At 37.6% G+C, this 26,571-nt stretch overlaps 3 protein-coding genes across 3 annotated transcripts; all 3 read left to right on the forward strand.

Annotated features, from left to right (window-relative positions):
- The first annotated feature begins 1,027 nt into the window (after positions 1-1,027).
- slc35b1 (solute carrier family 35 member B1) lies at positions 1,028-8,459 on the forward strand. Its single transcript, XM_059553243.1, has 9 exons — positions 1,028-1,648; positions 3,027-3,130; positions 3,272-3,402; positions 3,481-3,511; positions 4,536-4,696; positions 4,802-4,928; positions 6,126-6,232; positions 6,312-6,465; positions 7,625-8,459. Exons 1-9 carry the CDS (start codon positions 1,527-1,529, stop codon positions 7,675-7,677), a joined length of 990 nt encoding a protein of 329 aa, XP_059409226.1. The 5' UTR covers positions 1,028-1,526; the 3' UTR covers positions 7,678-8,459.
- Positions 8,460-11,723: 3,264 nt separating this feature from the next.
- ndufa4a (NDUFA4 mitochondrial complex associated a) lies at positions 11,724-14,917 on the forward strand. The gene is made up of 4 exons (XM_059553251.1): positions 11,724-11,881; positions 12,649-12,737; positions 12,982-13,042; positions 14,644-14,917. Exons 1-4 carry the CDS (start codon positions 11,840-11,842, stop codon positions 14,698-14,700), a joined length of 249 nt encoding a protein of 82 aa, XP_059409234.1. The 5' UTR covers positions 11,724-11,839; the 3' UTR covers positions 14,701-14,917.
- Positions 14,918-17,389: 2,472 nt separating this feature from the next.
- LOC132129642 (E3 ubiquitin-protein ligase RNF12-B-like) lies at positions 17,390-24,771 on the forward strand. The gene is made up of 3 exons (XM_059541315.1): positions 17,390-17,548; positions 17,785-17,891; positions 23,538-24,771. Exon 3 carries the CDS (start codon positions 24,178-24,180, stop codon positions 24,769-24,771), a length of 594 nt encoding a protein of 197 aa, XP_059397298.1. The 5' UTR covers positions 17,390-17,548; positions 17,785-17,891; positions 23,538-24,177.
- Positions 24,772-26,571: the final 1,800 nt, after the last annotated feature.

Consider the following 26,571-nt stretch of genomic DNA (forward strand, 5'->3'; position numbering starts at 1 on the left):
CTCCAGAGAAACTGTGTTTGCAGTTTTAACGTAATGAGGGAAAGGAAGAGGCCATTAGTACTTGTTTATTCTGAGGTCTTTGTGCATTGTGGGCCGCTGACACTTAAATTTGGTGTAAGACAAGAATACCGACGGGACCCCAACAAGGGTTTATTTTGCTACACACTTGATTTGCGTGCTGTATGTTTTACTGAATTTCACTTCAGACTTGACTACTAATCTTACCATTAGTAAGATTAGTGTGATTACTCTGTGTTCATTTGAGCACAAACTGGTTCTACAAACACTTCACAGAAGACACAAGCAAGTTTACTGCATTCAGGTACAATATGTGCATATCATAAAGAATGAGACTTCCAGCAAATGATTGTTTGCTGTCATTTGAAGCACTGTTATTATCCCATATATCTGCATGGATTGTGTCTCAGTCTTGGCATCATCCGTGCACCAATCCTGTTTTTGTCCTCTATATTGTACATTTATGTTACTCAGTTTTGGCTGACATAAATGAGAAGTGCAGAGAAATAAGAGTGTGCCTGTTGTTCTGTATATCAGCTTAATAATTATGCATTCTTGAGCATAAGTCTCGCGTCTGTCTGTCTGTCTGTCTATCTATCTATCTATCGTTACACTGTAATGTACATTCATATGTGTACATTTAATTTAACTCTTGGAATTGGAATCCTGATGGACACGTGATGCATGCGGAGGAACTCTATGCCCCGCCCTCTTAAAGATCCCAGCCACGTGATTGGCTGCATGTCGTCAGCTTTTGCTTATTTGGACCAATCCAAGTAATACACATCCCGCTACGTAAAAATCCTAAACGTTTATTTTCAAGAAAGGCCCCCCAGATTTGTTTACAGAGACTGGAATCTAATACCTAAATAAACCTCCAGCCGCGTACTGAAACACAGACTGAGCCGAGAACCTGTGCTGTGAGAGAAGTCAACGCGATTCAGCAAATAACGAGCTGTTCCTGGCCTCATTCTGTGTTGAATTTCTCTCTTGGATCCTGATAAAGTTACAGGCACATCATCAGAGAGCACCTGGAGTTCCTCAGGTCCTTCTCCTCTAGAGTCATGTGACGTGTCAGATGAAAACATTTATTAGAGGCAGCCTCGTTAAATGTTAAAAACAGACCGTTAATTCAGCATCTCGAGCGGAGAATTACTTAAACGCTTGAGGTTCCTCGGAGTATCTGGAAACCAACGCCGCGTCGTGTTCAGGATGCGGCTATTTGCACACAGCCAGCGTCACTGATCTGTAAATTGCAGAAAGCAAATAAACGCATGGTTATTATAGCTGAAGTGTAATATCATTGTAACCGTAAGTCGCTCTCAGACTGTAATATATCAGAGGAAGGAGAGCCTCATCATCCGAGCAGAGAGAAGAGGGGGATCTAGAGTCGCGTCATCATTTCCGGGCTCCCGGTCATCGCCGATAGAGTGGATCGGGACGCGGGAGCGCGGGGGACGGGGAGCGGAGCGGTGTCCGTGTCCATACCGAGACTGCTGGAGGAGAGCATGGCCTCCGGGAAGGCAGCGAGCAGACTGTCTCTGTGGCAGAACGAGCGGCTCCGGTTCATCGTGTGTTTCTGCGGAGTGTTCGTGTGCTACTTCTACTACGGGATACTGCAGGAGACAATGTGAGTAACGTTACCAGACAGCACTGCATTGCGTTCTACACATAGATTCATTTAACCAGATATTGCACTTATGTTTTTTTGTTTTATTTTTTCATTAATTTTACTATTGCTCCTTTAACATTTCATTCATTTGAAAGAATCCTTAGTTGCTGTTATGGCACAAACAAAATGACTCTCTCTTTGTGGTTGCAGTAGTAAGTAACGTTAGAGAGAGTGGAAACGACTCTTCAGCTATTTCACCTTGAGAGTTGGCTCTATCTCCATTCTGTTCAGTACATGAAGACAGCTCTAGCATATGTTTCTGTTATCCCAAGCTTTTGACTCCTAGGGGGGTCTTTGTACAGAACAATATTTGTAAAATAAGCCAATTCTATCTAAGCTGATATGAACCCCTGGTGCTTCTATTGTGGAAAAAAAATATATATATATATATATATATATATATATATATATATATATATATATATACACACAAACTCAAAAAAGGTATTTTTAGTGTAATTTGTACATATTTATTTGAACTAACTTATTTTTTTCTGTAACTGAATTTAGAAAGTTATTATCAGTTTTGAAGTAAACCAATAAGATGACAAAATGTTTAAGACTAGTCTAAGTAGTTTATGCAACTGACCCCTGATTATGATCCAATGCTTTAAAATAGCTAGTATCTACTAGCATAATGAGTGAGTGATGTGACATACAGCCAAATATTATAATATTACTGTAATTACTAGTAAGTTACCTAAGAGTCTATTTCAATTTTGTTAATAACTCTTCATTAGATACTAATCAGAAATTCCACAAATAATTCAAACTAGTATGTCGCTGGAACTGATTTTACTAGTAATTATTCATTAGCTACTAGTGCGTATTCATACTAGGATTTATTCCAGATTTAGGAACACTAGTATTCAGACAGCCGTGTCGATCCCAGTTGCTAGCTACTAGTAACATTTGTTATCTTACTAGTTAGAGTTTTTTTTTTTTATTATTTGAGAAATGGCTACATTATTGTTCAAATGAAAATCTTACTAGTACGATTATTACTGTAGTATGATATATTACTATAAGGATCTAGAATGACGCAGTGTGTATATTAAATATGCACCGGTGTCTATTCAGTAAGTTCAAGAAAAACTGCACTAGAGTCAATTCGTTATACTTTAACCATTTCATCTCTACATGCTGCTTTGAACCCCCACATATGAGTTGACCTTTCAGCATCCTGAAGAATATTTTTATCAAGCTCTAAAATTAGTCGCTGTTCTAAACAACAATTTCTTCCCCAGCCACTGTTGGTCATATTAAGTCTCCTTGTTCCACACAGCTGTTCCCTTCAATCCCATAATTCCCTGCCTCTGTCTTCTGTTTCATCCAGCACGCGAGGAGACTACAGTCAAGCGGGGAAGAAGGAGAAGTTTCGTTATGCCACCACACTAGTCTTCATCCAGTGCATCATCAATGCTGCTTTCGCCAGACTCTGTGAGTCAAACAGATGTCCTGATCGCATGTGTGGAGATCATTGAATGGGTGGTCTCATGTTATGGCACATAAATGTTGCTGCAGGTGTTTAGAATCTGAATTAGAAGTAATTTTAGCATGCTCTCTGTTCTGTGTATGTAGTAATTCAGTTTTTCGAGGGCTCGAAGCAGGACCACACGAGAAGCTGGCTGTATGGCATGTGCTCTCTGTCTTACCTGGGTGCCATGGTGTCCAGTAACTCGGCCCTGCAGTACGTCAACTACCCCACACAGGTCTGCACAGATCTCTACTCGCCAATGTCGGAGTCTCTTCCTCATAACATCACACTCATGAGTCTTTGTTCTTTCTAGGTTTTGGGGAAATCCTGTAAACCTATACCAGGTGGGTATCTCTATCTGTTTTAATCACAAAACGCTTGGCTTGGATTGTAGTTTACATCAAAAACATAAGGATTTACAGTTTAATTTCTGCATACACCACGATTCAGAAGTTTAAGGTCAGCAAGCTTGTTTTTTTTTTTTAAGAAATGAATACTTTCCATTAGCAAATATGCATTAAACCTCACAAGTGACACACAAGACATTTATAATCATACAGACAATTACATTTTTAATGAAATGCTGTTCTTTTCAACTTTACTGTTTATCATAGAATCTAGAAAAGCTGCATCATAGATTTCACAAAAATAATTAGTAGTTTTTAGAGGCATATTGGAGATATTCGAATATTACAATGATATTTTGAAGCATCAGGTGCACCTGAAGACTGGAGTAAATAAACTCAGATTCAGTCATCATTTTAAAATATATTCAGTTAGAAAAGTTATTAAAAAAAATATTAACAATATTTGTCAATATTACTATGTTCTGATCAAATAAATAAAAGCTTCGTATAGATAAGATCATTTTTTAGAAATCCAACCTCAAATGTCTGAATGTTAGTGTATAAAAGACTAAACGGTGGGCTCAACATTTTTTTGGACCCTTGTTAACTTTTTTTTGACACCTAAGTAACACTAAATAATAAAAGATTAATTACAATAAGAAAAAAATCCATTTAGATGGCCTTCATAAATCATTATAAAAAAATCTTAAAAGTGAATTTCCAAAAAATGGTTTCGTGCCATCCTGCTCCCCCACCATACAATTAAGTATTTAAATAATTTTTTTGGCCACTGTAGTTTTTATTCATATCTCATCTGGATGTATTTTTGTTTAGACTGTTCAATGACTAACTGCGAGCATATATTCCCATATGGCCATATTTTTTGACTCATGTTTGTTGGCCATATGGCAGACTCTTCTCTTTTCTTGCCCTTCTTTTTTTAACACCCAACAGAAACGCCTGCAGATTGATGGTCTTGGTCACGTCTTCTCATTGTGCTTTTGTCCCCTTGTCTCCACAGTGATGATTCTGGGTGTCACAATCCTAAGGAAGAAATATCCCATGACGAAGTATCTGTGTGTGTTTCTAATCGTCACCGGGGTCGCTCTCTTCCTCTACAAACCCAACAAGGGCTCCAGCACATCAGATGAACACACATTTGGCTTTGGAGAGATGCTGCTGGTTGGTCACTCTTTGAATTTCCTCCATTCTCTCACTTCTATACCTTTTGTTGTTCTCTGGTTAAAGCTGATCTGATGTGTGTGTGTGTGTGTGTTTGTTCGATAGCTGCTGTCTCTGACTCTGGATGGGCTGACCGGTGTAGCTCAGGACCACATGAGGGCACGGTACCAGACGGGAGCCAATCACATGATGCTGAACATCAACATGTGGTCCACACTGGTCCTAGGAATACGTGAGTTATTAAACAGAAAGACCTATTAAATTATAGGAACACTGGCACTCTGTTAGTGAAAGTACTGGTTATTAAAGATGAAAGAATAAATGTTTATCACTTGAATATTTATTAACTCTTCTATCTGGGTTATATATTTGAAAATTCTTTTTTTTTCTCATGACGTCTGTATATGAGATTAAGATATTTTACGGTGTGTCTGATGTTAAACTCAGTATTTAAAAAACAACTTCCTCTTCCACACTTCCTGTGTTGTGGTTACAGTACACTATAGTTAAACGGTTTTGGGGCAGTAAGATAAAAAAAATACAATTTTATTAAGTTTTATTTAGCAATGATACATTAAACTAATCAAAATTGACAATAAATATGTTGCAAAATGTTGATATATTTCAAGTAAATGCTGTTCTCTTGAACTTTCTGTTAATCCTAACCCTTAAAAAACCCTAAAAACATTTATATTTTCCTTAAGAAAATTAAGCAACACCACTGTTTTCATTAATTTCCTTATCATTAATAATGATGATAAGAAGTAATGTTTATTGAGCACTGAATGAGCATTACTAGGATTTTCATTTTATTTGTCATATTAGGATGAAGGATCATGTGACTCTGAAGACTGGAGTAATGATGCTGAAAATTCGTGCGTGCAGTTCTGTTCATTAACCGCTAGAGCGCCAAAATGATAGTGTTGCTTTAAATAGTATTTCCATCGTTGCCAGTGTATTTTCCTCCAGCAGGGGGAGCTCTGGCTCTATGTTTAGTGTCGCTGTTATTATTTCAGGCCTGACAGAAGCAACCCCGCTGATCTCCAGCAGCTGTTCAGTCTGTCTGCCTCAGCTCTGAAAGGCATCTGTTCCTCACTTTTAATCTTTAATCTCACCACACATGCAGCAAACTTCCTTCCTTCCAAACCTCTCATTATGAAACCAGAGCTGTCCTGTGGTGCTCTCTGAAGTTAGCAGAAATAATGAATAGTTTTTGTAAAGTTTCTCTTTCAACTATGCAAATGCGAAATAATACAGAGTCCAGAATTAACGCTCTGCCAAGCCCAAATGTGAGTAAAGTTACTTGCCAGCCTTGTTATGGCGTAATAAACACTATTAAATGAGGTTATAAAAAAGCAAAATGTGATCACTGTAGCTAACAAGAGAAGTTTAAATCTAAAATGATCTCTGGCTCTTTCTTTCTGCGTAGTTGTGCTTTGGACAGGAGAGGTGTGGGAGTTTCTGTCATTCACCGACCGCTATCCCGGCATCATCTATAATATCCTCCTGTTCGGCATCACTAGCGCTCTCGGACAGGTGGGTTTCTTGTTTGTATAATATATCTTTCATTAAGACTCCAGCACTGAGGTGATAATCCAAGGTTTAATTCACCTAGACGTTCATCTTCATGACCGTGGTGTATTTCGGGCCGCTCACCTGTTCCATCATCACAACCACACGGAAGTTCTTCACCATCCTGGGGTCTGTGCTGCTGTTTGGGAACATCATCAGCACTATGCAGTGGTTTGGGACCATCCTCGTCTTCCTCGGTGAGTGATGCGTTCTCAAAACTGTATTATGTATGTTTATATTGTAATGCACACCCACACACAAGCACTACGATTCAAATAAAGTCTCTTGTGCTCACCAAGCCTGCATCAGAAATATTGGTTTTATTATATTTTAAAATATAATTTATTCCTGTGATGCAAAGCTGAATTTCCAGCATCACTACTCCAGTTTTCAAAGTCACATGATACTTCAGAAATCATTTTAATATGCCCATTTTCTGCTCAAGAAACACTTATCATTGTTGAAAACAGCTGTGTTGCTTAACATTTTTGTGGAAACGTAATGCATTTTTCAGGATTCTTTGAATCGAAAGTTTTACATTTTTACATTTACAGTTTTACAAAAATTTACATTTTGTAAGATTACAAATGTCTTTCCTATCACCTTATAAATCTTAAATTCTGATTAAAAGTATTAATTTCTAAAAGGAAAAAAATATCACTGACCCCAAACATTTGAATGGTAATATAATTTAACAATATAAAATATGTTTTAGTTAACTGAAAAAAAGAAATACAGTTAAAGACGTTTATACGTGGGTACAGTTTGTTTACAGACTTTATTTGCAGCTTTTGAGCATAAGGTTTTGGATTAAAATGTTCGTTAGAAACGGACACATTTAGAGACGCATGTCCACATTTTTGACTACCCGTATTTTTCGGACTATAAGTGGCACCTGAGTATAAGTCGCATCAGTCCAAAAATACGTCATGATGAGGAAAAAACCATATATAAGTCGCACTGGACTATAAGTCGAATTTTTTTAGAACCAAGAAAAAACATTACGATCTACAGCCACGAGAGGGCGCTCTATGTCTTCAGTGTAGACTACAGGAGCACTGAGCAGCATTAGAGTGCCCTCTGGCGGCTGGAGACGGTAATGTTTTCTCTTGGTTAATTTCTCTTGGTTCATGTCAAATTAATTTTGTAAAAATAAAATTAAAATAAGTCGCAGGACCAGCCAAACTATGAAAAAAGTGCGACTTATAGTCCAGAAAATACGGTAGTCATGTACTTCTGAGCTCATTAAAGGTAATTAGTTCTATATTGAGCTGTACTAATAATCAGTCCAGAGCTGTATGAGGGTAGTGAACGGATATATAATGAGCTCAACCATGACTGTTCTCTGTCTTTCAGGCCTTGGACTGGATGCCAAATTTGGAAAGTCTCCTAAGAAGACGACACACTGAAGACTGGAACCCTGTGTGTGTGTGTGTGTGTGCACATGTATGCTTGCGTCTGAACCCAAGACAAACATCAATGTTTATTCTAAACACTTTACACTAACTCCATCACTGGTGTACTTCAGAGATTGTTTTTAGCACTTAAAATACCGTTATAATGCTGATGTTCTGAACATTTAATTATGGGATATATCTATCTGACCATCATCTTGCAAAACGGTATCCATGGTAACAGTGCAAATGTGTGTCTGTGCCTAATCATAATCTGTCATGAGGCCAAATCAAAAAGATCAAGTTTGAATAAAAATCCAATTTAAAATTGGGAGTCTATAAAAGGTAGACACACCACAGCTGACTGTCCTTCATGGAAGACTCCCTCCAGCGAGCCAAACATTGAATTTTCTAACTACCACAGTTCATACCTTTGACACATTTCTATATATGTACCTTGTAGACATTTGAGAAGTCAGACAGGAGTGTTCTGTCTTTACTGTAGTTCTAATTTAGGCAGTAATTTGTTAAACGTCTGATTGTCATTGCATTCCCCAAGAAGTGTATGTGTGTGGTGTTTAATTTGTGCATGTAATGCACAAACACCTGTATAGATGAATTATTTGTCAAAACATGGCTTTTTCATACCAGATCTCATATTTATATTCATGTGTCTTGTTTGAAGTCAGCAAAAAAAAAAAAATATTTAGAAAGGTGACATTTTTTACAAAAAGAGAAATATCATCTGCATTATACTGTATCCTTATGTCAGATTAAAAATGGAATTTTATAGATTACTACTTCTCAGCATCTCTATAAAACGATCTGTTTAGAATCATAATGGTGTTTAAATAAAAGGGATACTCGATCATGTTTCTAGAAGATGCTGTTGACCATCTGTCATCGAGGAACGTCTGCCAAACACGCTGTTCACGTCTGCCAGCATCGTGTCTCTCTGTTTGGACGGAGAAAAACAACCAAATGACATTAAACACGCACTCTGGACATGAATGGGTTTGTGGTGTGTCTGTTTGCAATCGCACCTTTACAGAAGTGCTGGGCGCTTTCGAATCGAAACTGCTCCGTGAAGCTTCGAATCTCTTGCGAATCATTTGTTTCGAACTATTGATTCAGAACGCCAAAGTCACGTGATTTCAGCAGAGCCCTTGTGAACCAGTGGTTTTAATGACTTCTGATTAATTTGATAAATTCGTTTTAATAACACAGCCTTGTTAGCCTAATTAACAAGCTTTCCATTAAACAAACAAAACAAGTTCAACAAATTAATCAAACAACACACATTATACAGACACTTCATATTTAATAGTATTATAAGATTTGGTAGTTTTCAGTTAATAGATGAAACCTTCAGTTAAAGAATTCGCAATTGTTTTCATACATGCTTGAGCTGAGTTTTGGTTTGTTGTGGAAATTCTAATTCAACAACAATTTGTAGAGACTGAGAATGAAAAACCACACAGAGTTTTGTCTTTGTATTGCTTTAATTCTCTGCAGAGAATGATCTGGTTTACACACAGCTTCTGAGTCTGTGCAAAGAGATAACACACAGACTCACAGCCCACTTTTTATAGAATGTAAAAGATACATTGAAGGACAGGTTAGGACCTCTGAGCCAATCATGTTGCTCAGTGCACATCACCCCATAACACATGCACATCTCATACACATTACATCGTAGACCCCTGGTTACTCTCAAAAACTGTCTGTTCCTGGTACACAGTTTCCCCTCAAATGTTGTTTTTCAACCTAAAGCAGTTATGTGCACAGGTTTCATAAAATAACTCATTGTCCCTATGGACTATATACTACCATATTCATTGTAAGTTAAAAAGATACTTAAATTAGATTAATGCAATCAATGCCACATTAACAAAATTACAAATTTCCATAACAGGTTCATTTCTGACCAGTAGGCGTTATCAGCCTGTGGCTTTTTGAACGCTTAGAGAAAAAAAAGAAATAATAATTTTGCGTTTCAGTTTTTCAAGAAGCGTTTCTCTCAGGATCGCTATAAAGACCTGTTGCAGTATAGGTGCAAAACTACGGAGACATGCGGACAAAAATGTAATCTTGGCCACGAATTAGGAACTCGTCTTTACACTTATTAATTTGTTTCCTTGTTTTAGTAATATTTGCAATACTTTGGAGGTTACTCATACTTGAATTAGGCACGATTTCACTCAAACGAGGGAAGGGAAGTGACCAGTGGCATTGGCCTGTCATGCACTGACTTGAATGGACTGAAGCAGAAGATGCAGTTAAACTGGATGAAATGCAGTCTACCTGACGAGATTCAGCCCTCCACCTCTCTGATTCATAATCGTGATCGCAACACAGAACAGTCACCGTTTGCTCAACGAGAACTCCGAGGAAAGGTTAATGTGCAATTCAGATCAGAAAATGAAATTGTAGGGAAACAAACACGGCCGGATGTCAGGAAGGCAATCTGATTAAGAGTCAGCAGAGAACTATATTTCGTCCACACTCAGCGTTTGAACAAGCTGCCCCGAGGCTGTCCTGCACGACTAAAACCATGATGAAGAGCTTTTCTCCTTTTCTCTACCTCTGTGTTATTTTAATCTTATGCTCATTTTAAAGCTGAGCTCTTTTAGGCCATGCAAATTGAATTTTAAGGTGCTTTTGTTAACACATGCCATGAATATAAAGAAGAAAATGCAGGATGATGATAGTTGTTAAAATTGAGAAATCTGTGAATTCATAAACATATGTTTATGAATTCACATACATGTAACATACACTTTTTTACATGTATGTTACATGTATGTGAATTCATAAACATATGTCCTTGTAAACTAACATTTTCAGAGGTAAACAACTATTGTTCGCTTAAATTGTTTAATTGCATCGCAATGGAAATAACTGCAAGAAGTAATGATTATATTGTGTAAAATTACAATACATAAACCTTTTTTTTTTGGTGACGTTTTAAAATAATTTCTTGTGACTACATGTCTGTGTCCCATATTTGTTGACAGAATTATATATTTTTTTATATATAATTTAGAATACATTTATATATTAATATATAGCTTTATTTACAATTTTTGTTAAAATCAATATTTTGTATAATTTGCAATAATTTGTATAATTTGTCATTTGTTTAGTCAAGTGTATTATTTATATAGAAATATCTCTAATATACATTAGAGATGCATATTAGTCACACATTAGTGTGCAAATGTCCTTAATGTATGAAAATAATGGCACAATGCAAAATAAAAATAAAATAAAATAAACATTTAATTTCAAAGATAAACGAATCTAAACGACTTAATCAGTTGTATCTTCTTTTTTTTCAATTATTATTATGAGGTTCAATCTTTGATGGGAAATATGACCCAGACATGTTCTTGACAGATTCTGTTAGACTTACATTTGCAACAACACAACTCGTTTATTGTCCATGAGCAGCTCAGGTGAAACAGACCCTTTACACAGACAACAAATTAAAACGATTGAAGGAAAAGAAATATCGTGCAGCAAATAGAAATGTATGTGCGTGAGTCAAACATATATATATATATATATATATATATATATATATATATATATATATATATATATATATATATATATATATATATATATATATATATATATATATATATATATATATGTACTTCCTGCACATTTAAAATCATATACACACATTAAATCAAAGTCTTATCAATGTAAACACAATTTCGACCTAGAACAAGATGCTGTAAGGTCCTTCTCGTTTGGGATCAGCTATCTGAACTCACTCCAGATAACACTGTAGTGTCCGTGCGAACTCTCAAACTGACCCTAGATCAGCTCAGCGATCAATCAGAACAAACACAGCGCTTTCCAAAGGGTATCCACAGCACCGCCTTTACAAAACACTTCCGTATATAATCATGTCATCATCGATTTATAATTTTTATTATCGTTATTTTATGAAAATGTCAAGCTTTACATTGTACTAAGTATTTTAAACTTAAATGAGAGGAAAGGTATGTTAAATTATAAAATAAGAAAACAGGCGAACTCTATAAACAGCTTATTTTTCTCTCAGTGCTGGAGCGGTCCTCTGCAAGAGCTATTTAACGGGCCACGTTTAATTCTTTTTTGTTTGTACATTTTTGGGAGATTTTATATCATCTCAATAGTCGCAATGCTGAGCACGGTCAGCCGGCAACTCAGAAGCCACCCTGCCGTAAGTGAGCGATGATTTCGAGAGGATTTCTCCTGTAAAAGACGAGTTGTCGAAACGTTAGTGAAAAGTTAGCGTCCCTGCGGAGGAATGCCAGACACGCCAGCAGTATAGCTATTTATAAGTCTGAAGAAACAAACATACTAATTAATCCCAAAATACCTATTAAAATAGTGGTTCCGAGGCCTGGAGATTTAAATTATATGACTTTATTGTATGTGCGCACTTAACGAGGAGGACAAAAGACGAGCGATATTGGCCAAATACAGGATTACTTTTGAACTGTTACAGCTCTTATCTTTTTCTTAATATTTCTTTGTTGGTTGGCTCCATATTTTAATTTCATGGTCCACATCTTCTGAAGCTCTGTGCTCGTGAACCGAAGTTTTGAAGCTGTGGGAGGTTTTTGGGAGGAACTCTTATTTGCTATATTTGAGTCATTGAAGGCTTTTGTGTTTCATGAGGCAACATTTGTGAGCCGTTTTATGTAACAGTAATGAGTCATTCCTGTATAATCTAGATTTGTGGTTCTCAACTGGAGGTCTGTAATATAGTTTTGGAAATGTTATCTGCTTATGTACACTAAATAATATTTTGGTTTGCCAGTTGATAATATACAATCAAATTTACCTTCTGAAGCAAAACCAGCTGCGAACCACCTTACTAGATGGCCATCAACCATAATTTTGAAGTTTAGTGCATCACCTTCAAGTCATCTGACTTGCTTTATATATGTTTTTATTTTGTGTTTTGTTCACCTCTCATCATAGTTGATCCCGCTGTTTTTTTTCATTGGCGGTGGATGCACCATGTCTCTGACATATCTGGCTCGCCTGGCCTTGCGTAACCCAGATGTCTGGTAAGCATCTGTTCTATGGTAGATACAAACTCTGTCTCTCTCCATAGATAATAAAAGGCCTGGTGCCTTTCTAAATTGAGGAACGATTGTTATCGAGAGTGATCAATCTGATTTGTGTTTCTTCATACCTTGAGCCAAACCCGTTGGGAGAGAACAACAGTGCTGCTCAGATGTTTATCTCCTCATATTTAGTTTTTATCATGCGTGCCTCATTCATTTCTGCACTCATTTGCTTTATCCACAGCTGGGACAGGAAGAACAACCCAGAGCCCTGGAATAAACTGGGGCCCACTGATCAGTACAAGGTATGATACATGTGCATGATCATTTAAACCAGGGGTCCTCGAATCTAGCCCACGAAAGCCACTTTCCTGCAGAGTTTAGCTCTAACCCTAATCAAACACACCGGAGCATGCTAATCAATGTCTTAAGGATGGTTAATGCTAGATGGTATACAGCTTCCTCTACTGGGCATGTCACACTGCACACAACAGTAATTACTATTTCTGCATTATTGTAAGGGGTAGGTTTAGGGTTGGGGTAGGTGTAGACGTTAATAAAACAGTCTAATAAGTAGAAAACTGAATTTATTGTTAGCTTCCAGTTTAAGCTGTATCCCTTGTTGCCACAAACCTTAAGGATGATTAGAAAATCACAGGTAGTGTGGAACTGTGGAACTGAAACATAATTTGGACTTCGTCCTTCAGTTTGCAACCATTGTGTTTACACGAAAGTACATTGAATGGAGGCCTATTGAAATCAACTGAAAGGCCCTTTGCTTACAAATTTTTAAAGCGACAAAGCATGACAGCGATAATGACAATCAACAGTAGGCATGAAAAAACTGAGCTTTTCAATAATGTCAGAATACAGAAACCTGGTGTGTGCCTATTGTTTCATGGGAAACATTTAACAAAACTATACCATAATAATCACTAGTATTATTCATTTACAGTATTTTATGTAATGTTTTATTTAAAGTGTGTGTTTGTTAGTATATATAAAAATATTGCTACAATTGTAATTTTACTGTGGGAATGTGAACTGTAGTAATAATGTGAATTCTTTTTTTTTGTAATATATATTACAGCAGTAAAATTACAATATCACTATTCATGGCTGTTTTATTTATTTTGCTTTCATACATTAAACCATTTTCTAAATGTTTCTAAACAATCTCCATTTTCAAGATGGCTGGGTTGGCCTGAACTTAGAACAGATGCCAATCCACACATTTACTGTGAAATGAACTGCTGCAGTTTACTTTGAAACGCTCTTCATTAGACTATAAATTCACTTTAAATAGTGAGATTTCATTTTGGATCCTCTATACAACGCTTCATGATCTTTGATCAGGTCACTCACAAAATGTTGAGCCTAAATTTTTCACATTTGTGCACAGTAATTTGGCTAGAGTATAGAGCCATTGGCATGAACTTGAAAAAAAATCCCAGTGTAAAAAAAAAAAAAAAAACAGATTAGCATGATACACTTTCTATTGAAAAAATAATAGTTTTTAGTTTAAATGTGGTGATAAAGCCCTCTTCAAGATGTTTAGCATCCAGCATGCAACAGTAGTTTTGAGTTTGCAAGCTAACTGACCAGCAATTAAACCCGCCATTGTTACCGGAGCGCCTGAGGGAGGCCTATTAAAAGATCTGACTGTAGGACTGTATCAGGACCTAATCTGATCTTAATGGGTTTAATTCATTAAGCGCTCCATAAGCTCATTTTGTGTGTTCTGTTAGTTGGTATAAATCTAATCATGCGCGTGTCTTAATGTGAATTTGATGTAGAGTCGAGTTCAAGTTCAATACTTAACAAGCCAGTGGAGTTAATGGATTTTGCAGAGTGCATGTCGTTAAATTGCTTATTTTGTATTCTCAGTTTTCTGTTCTTTTTCAAGTTCTATGCAGTCAGCATAGACTACAGCAAGCTGAAGAAGGACCGTCCTGACTTCTAGACGGATCCAAGGAATCCAGACGCCCAGAGCTGGACCAAAGGTTTAAAAACAAACTAAAGATCAACAAGAAGTCCTATTTCTGCAAAGAGTCTAAATGGTACTTGTCTTTGCTTTTCTGGATTCCTTTTTAACATCTATGGTGTTTTGTATTTTCTCTCAATTCTTTGTAGTCAGAAACGATTAATAAAGGGGTTTTCTCCCTCATACAGTGAAAAACGGTTCATGTGTCGTGATTATTTGGGAGTTTATACCAGTGTTTCTGAGACCAAGCTTTGTTCACACTGCGCACACACACACACACACACACAACCCTGATTTAGTTTTCATGTCTGATTTTACTGTTCATATTATTTTGCAAAGCTAAAACACTGCCTTTGATAGAGTTGCTGTTGATTATTTTCAAATGTATGTATGCTAAAGTAAATATTGGAGAAAGTTCTTTAAGTTCCCTGAAAGCATAAGTAGAAAGTGATTAAAACAATTAGTGTCATTTCTGCTATCCTGCATGAAAATCCTTGTATCTGCTTTCCACAAATAAACAAGAGTGTGAAATGGAGTGAAAGTCTTCAGTAAAACACCTCCAGAATTAAACATGGGAGGTCCTGAGTGATGCTGCAGCAGCAAACTGTGGGGAAAAAAAGGCGAAAAGTCCAGACTTCCTCTTCTCACTTCGCTTCTGGACTTGAACGATGGTAATCAACACCCCTGTATTTTCTAGCTGATGTCAAACACAGCTCAGAGCCCTCTAGCGGTTGACAGGAAGATGACCACTTCACACACCAGTCAGAATGTATAAAAAGGCTTACATGTGTTTATTAGCTTGGGATCGAAACGGAAAATGTCCAGAAAGAAGAGCGCATGTGAGAGGAAGTCTCTGATGAGATCTATGCTGTGTTATCCATGTTTTTCTCCAGGTGAGGGGGAAGGTAGGCCAACAACCTCTAGGCAATATAGTTGTATTGTGTGGAACGACACAAGGGTGAGTTTTTGGGTGAACTAACCCTTCAACAAGGTTTACTGTTCTGTACTTTGTTTATTTTTTTGTTATTGGCTTCAGGAAATGTGTCTTAGTATTTGGGGAAAATGTAAAAGGTTGTATATGTTTTAAATGTGTATATGTTTTTATTTTACACTAGTTGACTTCTACTGATGTCTGGGATCAGCAGAATTATACAGTGAGGGTCGGTAACTTAGAGGAGATAATAAATATTATAGGCCTTTTTTCAAGCTTTGCAGTTGACTTGCTTATACAGTATGTTCTTCTAAATCTGGTCCCTGGAACAGAACAAGCTGCTTTTAGCTGTTTCTTTGCTAAACCCATTTTTTCCCGTTCTTGATGACTTTGGTAAATGTCACTGGGGCGCACACATCTCTTCCCTCAGACAGGAGAAAACGTTCGAGAAGATGAGCGGCAAAATGTCAAGGAGACCTTCGCATGCCAGCGGCTTTAAAACTTCACCCGCCTTCGCAAAGGTTATTTCACATTTTTGCTGATAATGAAAGAATTGTTACGATGGCTGTTGAGATGGGAGATGCTTCGCACCTAGTGATCTCAAAGACGAGCTGAAAATCAGAAGAGTTAAAGGTGCTTTAAGCCTTTTCAGCCGTTTTCCCAACTTCCACTGGCGTCAATTTAAGGATTGACAGGCGTAGAGCATTCCTGATTGGCTAAAAAATGTGGGCTGCTCCCTTGAATTTTTGTTGTTTACAGAGACTAGAGCTAAGATAATTATGATGCATTCAAGTCCTGTGGGATAGATCATATTTATGTATTAACACCATAATAAAGTCATTATTACGAGTGGGAGAGTTTCGAGTTAGGAGCATATCAGTGAGAAAACATGTCGTATGCAATGGATGCAGCCAAAGACAAGACTATAGATATGTAGCATCTGTATTGATGGTAAATTTGTTAAAAACTAACAAAAATTATACATTTTTTGTCATGTAGATACAATAAAACTAAGTTATATATTCATTTTGTAGGTGTAGAGTAAATAAAAAATAAGTAGAAAAGTTACATTTGACCAAAGTTACTTGAACGCACCTAATGTCATAATTACAACTTGTCAAGTCTTCCCAGGAAGACTTGAATTCACCAATAGACTAATCAAGACACCTTAAGTGGGATATCTGTCAGGTCAGGTGTTGTAAATTGTGATTAATTGAGATTACATTAGAAGTTTTGGCAAACTTGGAGAAACAGGTCAAGCACTCATTAGAGGAACATTGTCAAAGAAAGTAAATGATTCAGTTACTTGCTCCCCAGAATCAGAATGAACAATGATTTCAACTGTATTTTTGAGTGTGCGATTGAAAACACATAAAGCAGGTCTGCAAAGGTATATTTCATTCCATGCTATTCCTGTATCTACTTCCTGCGGAGACATGATTGGTCAGAGTTGAGTGACAGCAGTGCTGTATTCAGTTACGGTGGCTTTAAAACAGACTTATGTTTGGTGGATCAGGCTGTCCGTCACCCCAGGGGTCACTCTCACAAATCAGTCATCCATCTTCCTGACCTCTGACCTGCGGACACGGGCCTTTGTGTCAGATTGAACTGCAGGTAGAATATAATGAGTGGGTGAGGGGAGAAAGTGTCAGTGTGCTGAAGAAGATCTACTGCAGGTCAGACGAGGGATCAGCGTGGTCTGAAACAGACAGAGTCACACACACTGAGAGAGAATTATTAGCTCTGTCAAAACCTCTCTTTAAATGTTTTCTTGGTGCCACACACACACACACACACACACACAAACACACATACACTGGACTCTGTCATCAGAAGTGCTGTCTGCAATTTGTGATATCTGGAAATGGATGACATTTAGAGGAACCAAAATAACAGGTGTGTAAAGGGCTCCCTTACTGTACATTAAATGGGAAATGAGCCATTCAGTTTGCAAATTTCCCATTTGTTGAGATTTATTTACTTTTGAGATGTACTGTACTTTGTGAAGACTGATATGATTAGTTTTGTGTTTGTCCATGTAGTTTTGTTGGAAAGATGAATGCTGATACCTTTCTAAGCAATCAAACTTGTCATTTTTGTCTTGCAGATAAAAAAAAATAAAAATCTTATAGACTGAAGAAGAACCAGAACCATGGACCAGAATATCATAGAAAAGTTGGACGTCCACTTGGACTTTTAAGCAACCACCCAAAACAATATAGTATTGCATTTTGCACAGGTAAGCATCCTTCACATTTTCTTTAGAGAGTGCAAAAACCTAATTATTATTTACTGCTCAGACAGTAATGTCATAAAATGTCTTTTAAAACACATTTTACCCACAGCCACTGGCAATCATGCAGTATATCTAGAGTACGTAAGTGAAAGAAAATAAAGCTTTACTTCATATCTTAAATCATATTTTATACACTATTAATGTCAGCATTAGTATGAATTTAACATATTCAGTAATTTCAAGGTGTACTCTTAGAATAATTTAGGTATTAAAATCAGTGATCAGCTGCACGGTGTGTTTTCTTCGGTTTGGGCCGAAGTTTTATGCCCTTTTTCTTCCTTAACTTTTTATATTAGTCTGTACTTCTGTATTTATTGAGCTTAGGGAACTTGACTCTGATTGTCTTGATGAGAGATGGGAGGATTTCTTGGTAAACACCAGAAAACGTGGCGTATTTGCTTTAGTTTTCTTGCTCACACAAGATTTTATTATATTGCCTGGCATGTTATCTTAGAATAAACATCAGCTATAAGTGTAGCTGAAGTTGATATCAATTTTTTTTTTTAATCTGACTGATCAAATAGCAAGGTTTAATAGTCTTTGTATCCACCAAATGTTCTCGAGCTTGCAGTTCATTAAGCTAACATCGACATCAACTATGTTTACCCAAAGTTAGTTGTGAAACAGTGTCATTATCTCTTATCCATCCTAGGCTCATAGATGTGCATCAGCTGGATGGGTGCAGCGTTCAACTATATTTATTCCTCACAGCACTGGAAAACATTTAGGTTTCTCTCATATAAATAGTTTATGTGAACTATAACAAACCCAAATGGTTAAAAAAGTAATTTAATCGACACAATTTCCTTTTACTTCAGGGATATTAAAACAGCTGTTACTTAAAGAGACATTTAATTGGGTTTTGTCATTTTAACACAAGAGAGTCTTGGGGCAAGTTCTTCAACAATGTTCTGATGATTGGCACAATATTTATAATTTAACCAGAACAAAACTGATTTATTTATACATTCATCACATCAGGGCTTTAGTAGAAAAAGACTGCATGAACCAATATCAGAGTTTCATCATGGAAGACCTGGAAATATCGGGGACTAACATGTTTGAAGTCAAAATAACCAACTCCCATGTCTATACGATACTCTGATGCAATGATATAGGACTTGTTAGATGGTAATGTATCTATATGCATGTATGTATAGGGAAATATTTCTTTAAAGATTTTTTTTTTAAACTTAGTTTTTTCTCCCTATTGTAGTTCATCTCACTGGGAGTTAGAATTTTATTTGATGTCATTATTTTTGACATGACCTTTCTTCACCTAACCTGCTGTCCAATAGCTTTAGATGACTAAGGCCAATCAGATGCCTTGCCTGACACAAGCTCAGTGGTGCTGACAGGTGGAGTAGATTGTCATCTGGGAATGTCCCTGTTTCGATTGGATTATGAGCTGAGTGTGCTTGTGACTGATTGGATTAAAGCGAGCACTTAAAGTTGATTGGGTTACAGTGATGGATGGCCTCAAATGTTGACAGCAGCTATCTCTGCTTCAGGCACACAGTTTTCCACCTATGTGTGTGTCTAGATCATGCATTGAGAAGATATTATTCATCAGACATATTAGAAAATGCCGGGATAGCTTGTCTGCTGTCATATTTTAAAGGACAGCACTTTTTTGCTGGATGTAGACAACAGTATTTTGTGGAAATGAGATTCTCGTTGCACCCTCCCTCTGTCGCTTACACACTCCTACAAAGGTCAGCCGTGCTCCTGCAGTTTAGAGCAGTATTGGGTGCTGCGTGATCTCAGGATCAAATCCATATTAATAGCTGTGAGATGGTGCAGTACATCAGCCTGCAGACATTAGCCTGAGAATGATATCAGAGTTCAGGGTGTGTGTGTGTGTGTGTGTGAAGGCACTAGGTGCGAGCTGAACTTAATCAGTGCACAGTAAAAAAAGAGTCTGAGTTTTCTTGACTAGAGATCAAACAAAGTTGTTTTTGTTTAAACAGCCTTAATGTTTTCAAGTGTCTGATAACTGATATGCAGAACTGTTTTATATTTTACTTTTTTGTCTGACTCAATGGTATAATTAAATATTGATTAAACTACATTTAAAATTGCATTAGGAATATTTTAATAATCAATAATAATCATTATATTTGTATAATGCTACATATAAACCATTAATAACTGTTTTGGGAAATGACAAATGTAATTAATCAGTGAACACTGTTACTTCGTGTTGATTGCAGTGGTTTAATGATAATGGTGGCGTGTTATTCCTTAGAAAACATACCTGATTGATTTTATTTAGAGACTCACCAGAAATGTATTGGACCTCATATTTAAGAACAGATAACTGATTAAGTATGGAGCCCCTAAGCAGAGGTGGTGATGGAAAACTATATGAATGGGAAGGAAGGAATTATATTTAAATGATTTTCCCCTCCCAAAACTTTTGAGAAACTTTGCAACTGATCAGAAAAATCTGGGTTTACCTGAAAAATGGAATATAGTTTTTCACCAGTCAGTGAACGCAAAGTTTCTCGGGGGAAGGCAAATGTTTTTCAGACAAATGCAAAAGCATTCAAATATATGTTTTTCCATCATTATGCTCTTTTAGGGACTCCTAAATCATGTTGTTGTGCATAATTCATAATTGAAGAATTGATTGAAATATGAAGGTGTCACATCCCACAGGAAGTGATTTTAAATATGAGTTAAGATATGAAGTATGTGTATATATATATCTATATCTATCTATCTATATATATATATATATATATATATATATATATATATATATATATATATATATATATATATATATATATATATATATATATATATATATATATATATATATATATATATATGTGTGTGTGTGTGTGTGTGTATATATATATATAAACAGTTAATTTTATATATATATTATTAATAATAATAATTAAAATTAAATAAATAAATAAATAAACGCCAAAGAAAAAGAAAAAAGACTTCCACATCTGCAGGTCAGATTACACTATGGACTCAAACATTTTTTAAATTTAACTCCAAATTAATTAATAAGCTAATTTATTTTATAGCTGAGTTCTCTTACCTTTTGTCTATTTTTATTTCTCCTAAGAGATTTTAGTATAAAAGTCTGAGACACAATTGCTGCCTAATTTAGAGCTCCAATAAGTCTCTGGAGCTATGAAAGAGCGAACTCTGAGGAATAAAAATCTACTCTGGGCTAATAACCTTGATTACTGATAAAATATGCTGTTCAATGATTCATGAAGGTGCGGGTGAGCAGCAAACTAAACAGGTTTAAAACTGAATGTGAATAAACAAAAACTCAATAAACTAATTAAAATATTAGGGCATGAGTGAACAAACACATTTATCAAGCAATTTCGGTGAATAGCTCTGTGCAGTAAGATGTGTGTGTGTGTGGATGGCATCTTCTCCACAGATGCCTGAGCAGACTGACAAGTTAAACAGGGTTAAACTTCTCTGTGCTTTGTCAGTTTTTTCCCAGATTAAAATCAACTGATCGTGTGGAGAAAAAAAGGTGTGATAATCCACACCAGCATCTTTCCGACTAACTTGGCATGTGCTGTTGTTGTTGATTGAAACCCCTCCATCTTTTTCTTCTTCTGCACGAACAGAAGCAGGAAAAGCAGGTCAAAATTTAAATAGCTCAAAATAGAACATCTGGCTGGGGCTCTGTCGCTCAGCTGCGTGTAATGAAATATGGAAATGGGGGGGGGCTCTTCAAAGAGCGCTCGAGCCCCTCCGCGGCACACGGCCCCATCATGGGCTCGTGGTATCCCCACCTCCCCGTCCGTGCTGTGGCGTGCCGAGCGTCCAGGTGCCTCTGTGCTGGCACCGCCAGATCGTTAGTGCCTCCAGGCTGGCAGAGCCGGCAGCTGGCATCATTAAACTTCAAACCGAGCGCCACAGTCCTGGGGTACCGCAGTGCCAGACCCGGACCACCCGTTTGGCCAGTGCTGCCAGCCACTGATTAGCGTCATGCTATAGCAGTCCCATCCCACCAGTGCTCACCTGAAACAAACTCACAGGCTAGCTCACCTGACATTGATATTGTAGAGTATTTGTAATGTTCAGAAGGCATGAACGTGTTCATCTATTGATCTATTGATCATCTCTCTTTCACTCACTCTCCTTTCAATATTGCTTTTGAGAAGAAATTTTGAATCATGTAATTTCAATAGGCTACTGATAATCTCCCCTTCCAGAAAGCTGTTAAAATCAAAATCGAGTCCGTTTTTTGAACTCCAGAACTAAATCAGTTTGATTCTTGAATGAATCATTCAGACACGTTTTATAAACTGGATTAGCTGGTTTACTGAAAAATTAGACTCAAAAGTGACGTCCATGAATTGGACATTGTTATATTTCCCCTGTAGCCTACCTACACAGTGACTTGTCTCCTTTCAAAAATAATTTGACTTCAGAAGACCCATAATATACAGCATACAAGAAAATGTTATGATACTTTTAAGAGTTCAAACAGAATGCATCTTTGCATTTACTGTGCTACTTTACTGTTTTTTTTCTATTTAAACATGCATTAGACAGACGTGTTTGGCTGTTAAAACACTGTATAGATATTCTACTTTAAAAGGGCTGCTGTGTTATTGGCCCTATAAGGCATTTCACTTTGACAACAGTGACCAGAATATTCTCCAAAACTGCACCTTTTGTATACCAGAGATGAAATACAGTCGAAACAATGTGAGGTTGAGTAAATGATGACTGAGTTTTTTGGTTGAATTTATCAAGTTGTGCTGGCTGGCGCTCACAATGACTTCATATTCCCCGAGCGTGTAATTAAGTCATGAATGATAACGGTTCAATTATTTGCCCAAACATGTCTCTATAGATTCATTACATACTCACTGATGATGGAGAGTCCCCCTGACTCATTCCACAGAGAGAAAAGTAGGAAAAAAGAGAGACGACGATCTTGACAACGTGTCCTTCAGGCTTTGTAATTATAGCATAATTTGCTTTTTCGAAATCAGATAGGTTTGTTGTGCGAGAACGGTGTGTCAACAGAATGACTGAACTATTGACATTAAAAGTAGGCCTAATGTTTGAGGAGAAACTTAATGATTTAGATTTTTAAAAAGTATTTTTAATATTTTCCAAAGCATTAACAAAAAGCTTAATACAATTGCAAAATTTTAAATTTCCCCCACATTAATCCTTTAGGCTAACTAAAAATATATTTACGTATATTTTTTCGTAACAGTGGATGCGGCCATCTGTAATTTTTATGGGTCTGGTGTCACAGTGTCTGGTTGTTGTGCCATGGACTGGCCACTTGATGGCGCTCTCCCCTTTCACTGTTATGATCTCTATTTCCCATAGTCCTTTGCTTAGTCTTTTCTGTTCTGATTATCATCACCTGTAGGTCACTTACTCATTATCCGATCACTATTTATACCATGCTCTGTCTTTTGTTGGTGCAGTATTGTACCTGTTACGTTGTGTATTCTGTTACCTTGTGTTTTGGATTACCTTTTGCCACGCTTTTTCTTTGTTCTGGATTATTGTTTGAATTTAATGAAACTGCACATGGATCTAATTTTGTCTTCTCCTGGAATTCTGTGACAGAATACTGAATCCAGTTCTAGATACAGCAATTTTTTTAATTGGGATTATGGACCTTCATATTTCCCCTACTGCGTCAAGGAAGGAGCGAATGGCTTGACACTGGAATCTTATGGCTTTGCGTTAGCAGGGCAAGGAGGTAGGACGCTTTGCTCAAACCTTCTGGACCATCACGGTGGGGCTGGAATATAATGATGGGGCACTTAAGAATTTCTTTAATGTGTGCCTGGATAATCCCTTGTCCTATTGGGAGATGGAAGGACTTGGGATCATGTACTTATTGAGCTACATCAGGTAACTTTGTCGGCCAAGTCAGTGGGCTAAACCAGGCAAACTAGAACCCTTCCGCAGGGATTTTTGCCACCAGCCCTGTCCTTCCAATTCCCACTGAGAAGCGGAGGGCAAGAAGGAGGAGGGCAGTTAAGTATGCTTCGGTGGTCCCAGGTCCTGTGGTTCTTTAGGCACTGACTTCTGTAGTCCCGAATCTAAAGATCCTGGAGGAGTTGACTTCAGTGGTCTCTAGTCCGGCTGTCCTGGAGGACCAGTCTCCAGTGGTCCCAAATCTGGTGGTCCAGGAGGAGTCAACTCCTGTGGTCTCAAGTCCGGTGGTCCTGGTGACCCGGGTCTGGTGGTCTTGGAGGTTATGACTCCAGTTGTCCCAAATCCGGTCATCCTGGAGGAGTTGACTCCGGTGGTCCCGAGTCTGGCGGTCATGGAGGACTTGACTCTGGTGGTCTCAGACATCATTACAGAGCTGCCCAATTTAACTGCTGCTGCCACAATCAAGATGGCTGTCTTTGCCTCTAGCCTCTGGGCTGTTCTGCGGGCATGGGCTGCTTCAGAGTCCCCTCCAGAGCCTGGTCCAGTCCAGGAGCATTCAGAGTCCACTCCAGAATCTGCTCTAGTACAGGAGTCTTCAGAGTCCACTCCAGAATCTGCTCTAGTACAGGAGTCTTCAGAGTCTACTCCAGAGCCTGCTTCAGTACGGGAGCATTCAGAATCCACTTCAGAATCCGGTCCAGTCCAGGAGTCTTCAGAGTCCACTCCAGAGCATGCTCCAGTCAGGGAGCATTTACAGTCCACTCCAAAGTCTACTCCAGTCTGGGAGCCCTCAGAGTCCACTTTAGAGCCCGCTATCGGCCCAGAAGCCATCCCAGCGCCAACCAAGCTCCTTGGCCTGCCGCCTTTATTAGCTTTATCCTTGCCGTCAGCTCTGCCCTGCTGGCCCTGCCCTTGACTCATGCTCTGCTGGCCCTGCCCTGGCCTCCTGCTCTGCCGGTTCCACCATGGCACCCTTTTCTATCTCTGTCTCCAGGTCCTCTTCTGCTACATGGGTCTGGCTCTCCTCCTTCCCCCTGATCCGCCTCCTTTCCATCTCCCTCCTGAACTTTTTAAATTTCTGGTGGAGTGTCTAATATCCGCTCCTTAGAGGAGAGGTAATGCCACAGTGTCTGGTTGTTGTGCCCTGCTGGCCACTTGATGGCACTCTCCCCTCTCACTTTTACATGCTATAAACTCCATTTCCCATAGACCTATGCCTAGTCTTTTCTGTTTTGATTTTCATCACCTGTAGGTTATTTACTCATTGTCCCATCACTACTTATACCATGCTCACTCTGTCTTTTGTCGCTGCAGTATTGAACCTGTTACGTTGTATTTTCTGTTAGCCTGTGTTTTGCATTTACCTTTTTCCCAGGTTTTTGCTTTGTTCTGGATTATTGTTTTAATTTAATTTTTATTAAAATTAAAAATTTAATTGTAATTTAATTAAAGTGCACAAGGATCTTATTTTGTCTTCTCCTGGCAATCTGTGACATTTGGCTTCCGGTCTCATCCGTATCGGGCTATTTTTAGCTGTACAAAACAGTTTTGCTATTGATTTGTAGCGAATCAGCTCAAAGGGGAAATATTAATAATTAATCATAACTAGTTATTATTGATTATTCATATTTAATATTTAATAAATATTTAGATCCACTGTAAGTATTACTTGACCTCTCAGTGTCAACTGTCTGTCAATTCTAAGAATGTTTATTTCCTGGTTAAGGAAATAACTTTCTTACTGTACAATACTACTCAGAGCATGTAGCAAAAATCTGCATGAATAGGGACTTCATTTATGAGCAAACAATGAACAACCTCAAGTGGGATACAAGTAAGACTTTATTAACTACATAAACACTTAAACTAGTCTAACATACACACATGCATACATTGGGCATAGGAAAAAGGGTTAAAGCAGTGGTTCCCAACCTTTTTTCAGCTCGCGACCCACACAACCACACATGTATGTTTGCGCGGCCCACTTCAAAAAAATTAACTGACCCCGCTATTGTTGGGTTAATAACTTAGTACTCAGAAGCTTCAAACAACATTGCGTTGTCAGTGTTTGTGTTGTATCAGACACAGGCAATTAACATTAGGCTATATGAAAAACAAGCTCAAATGGAGTTAACAAGTCCTTTGGCCGGCGAATGAGGAGATCTGTGTTTTGTTCGCATCTGAGGCAAGTGCAGCACATTATAGCCTATGCTATCATCACCTTTTACAGGCTATATAACGTTTATTGTTGCTATATGGGCACTTAGTTTTTCTTGTTGTTTAGTAAACTTGGCCAATGTCTCATAATGAAAACGATAAAGCGCTTATGCACAGGATATTCAAAACGTACAAAAGTATATTGGCTAGATGGCAAAAAAGTACTTCTCCAGTCTTCAAACACACAAAGACATTAGACTTTACAGAAATAGTGTTTGAGTAAATAAAATGCTGTACTATACAAAAAAACGCTGTACTATTTATTTGTTTACCCTTGCTTTGCGAATAAGCGGCGATCGGTCTCTTCCAGGCTGTACGCGCGCGTCAATCTGAGTCGAGGCGGGGGAAGTGACGAGGTTTCACTTAGAGCTTGAGGATCCAATGGCGTAATGAAGTTTTACTGACAAGCTCTTTTAAATACTTATCATTGGTTAAATATTTGTAAAACCCTCAGATTTAAAATAATAATAACTAATTATAATAGAGATATGAATTTTGG

This window comes from Carassius carassius, chromosome 1 (assembly GCF_963082965.1).
Source record: "Carassius carassius chromosome 1, fCarCar2.1, whole genome shotgun sequence".
NCBI classification, from domain to species: domain Eukaryota; kingdom Metazoa; phylum Chordata; class Actinopteri; order Cypriniformes; family Cyprinidae; genus Carassius; species Carassius carassius.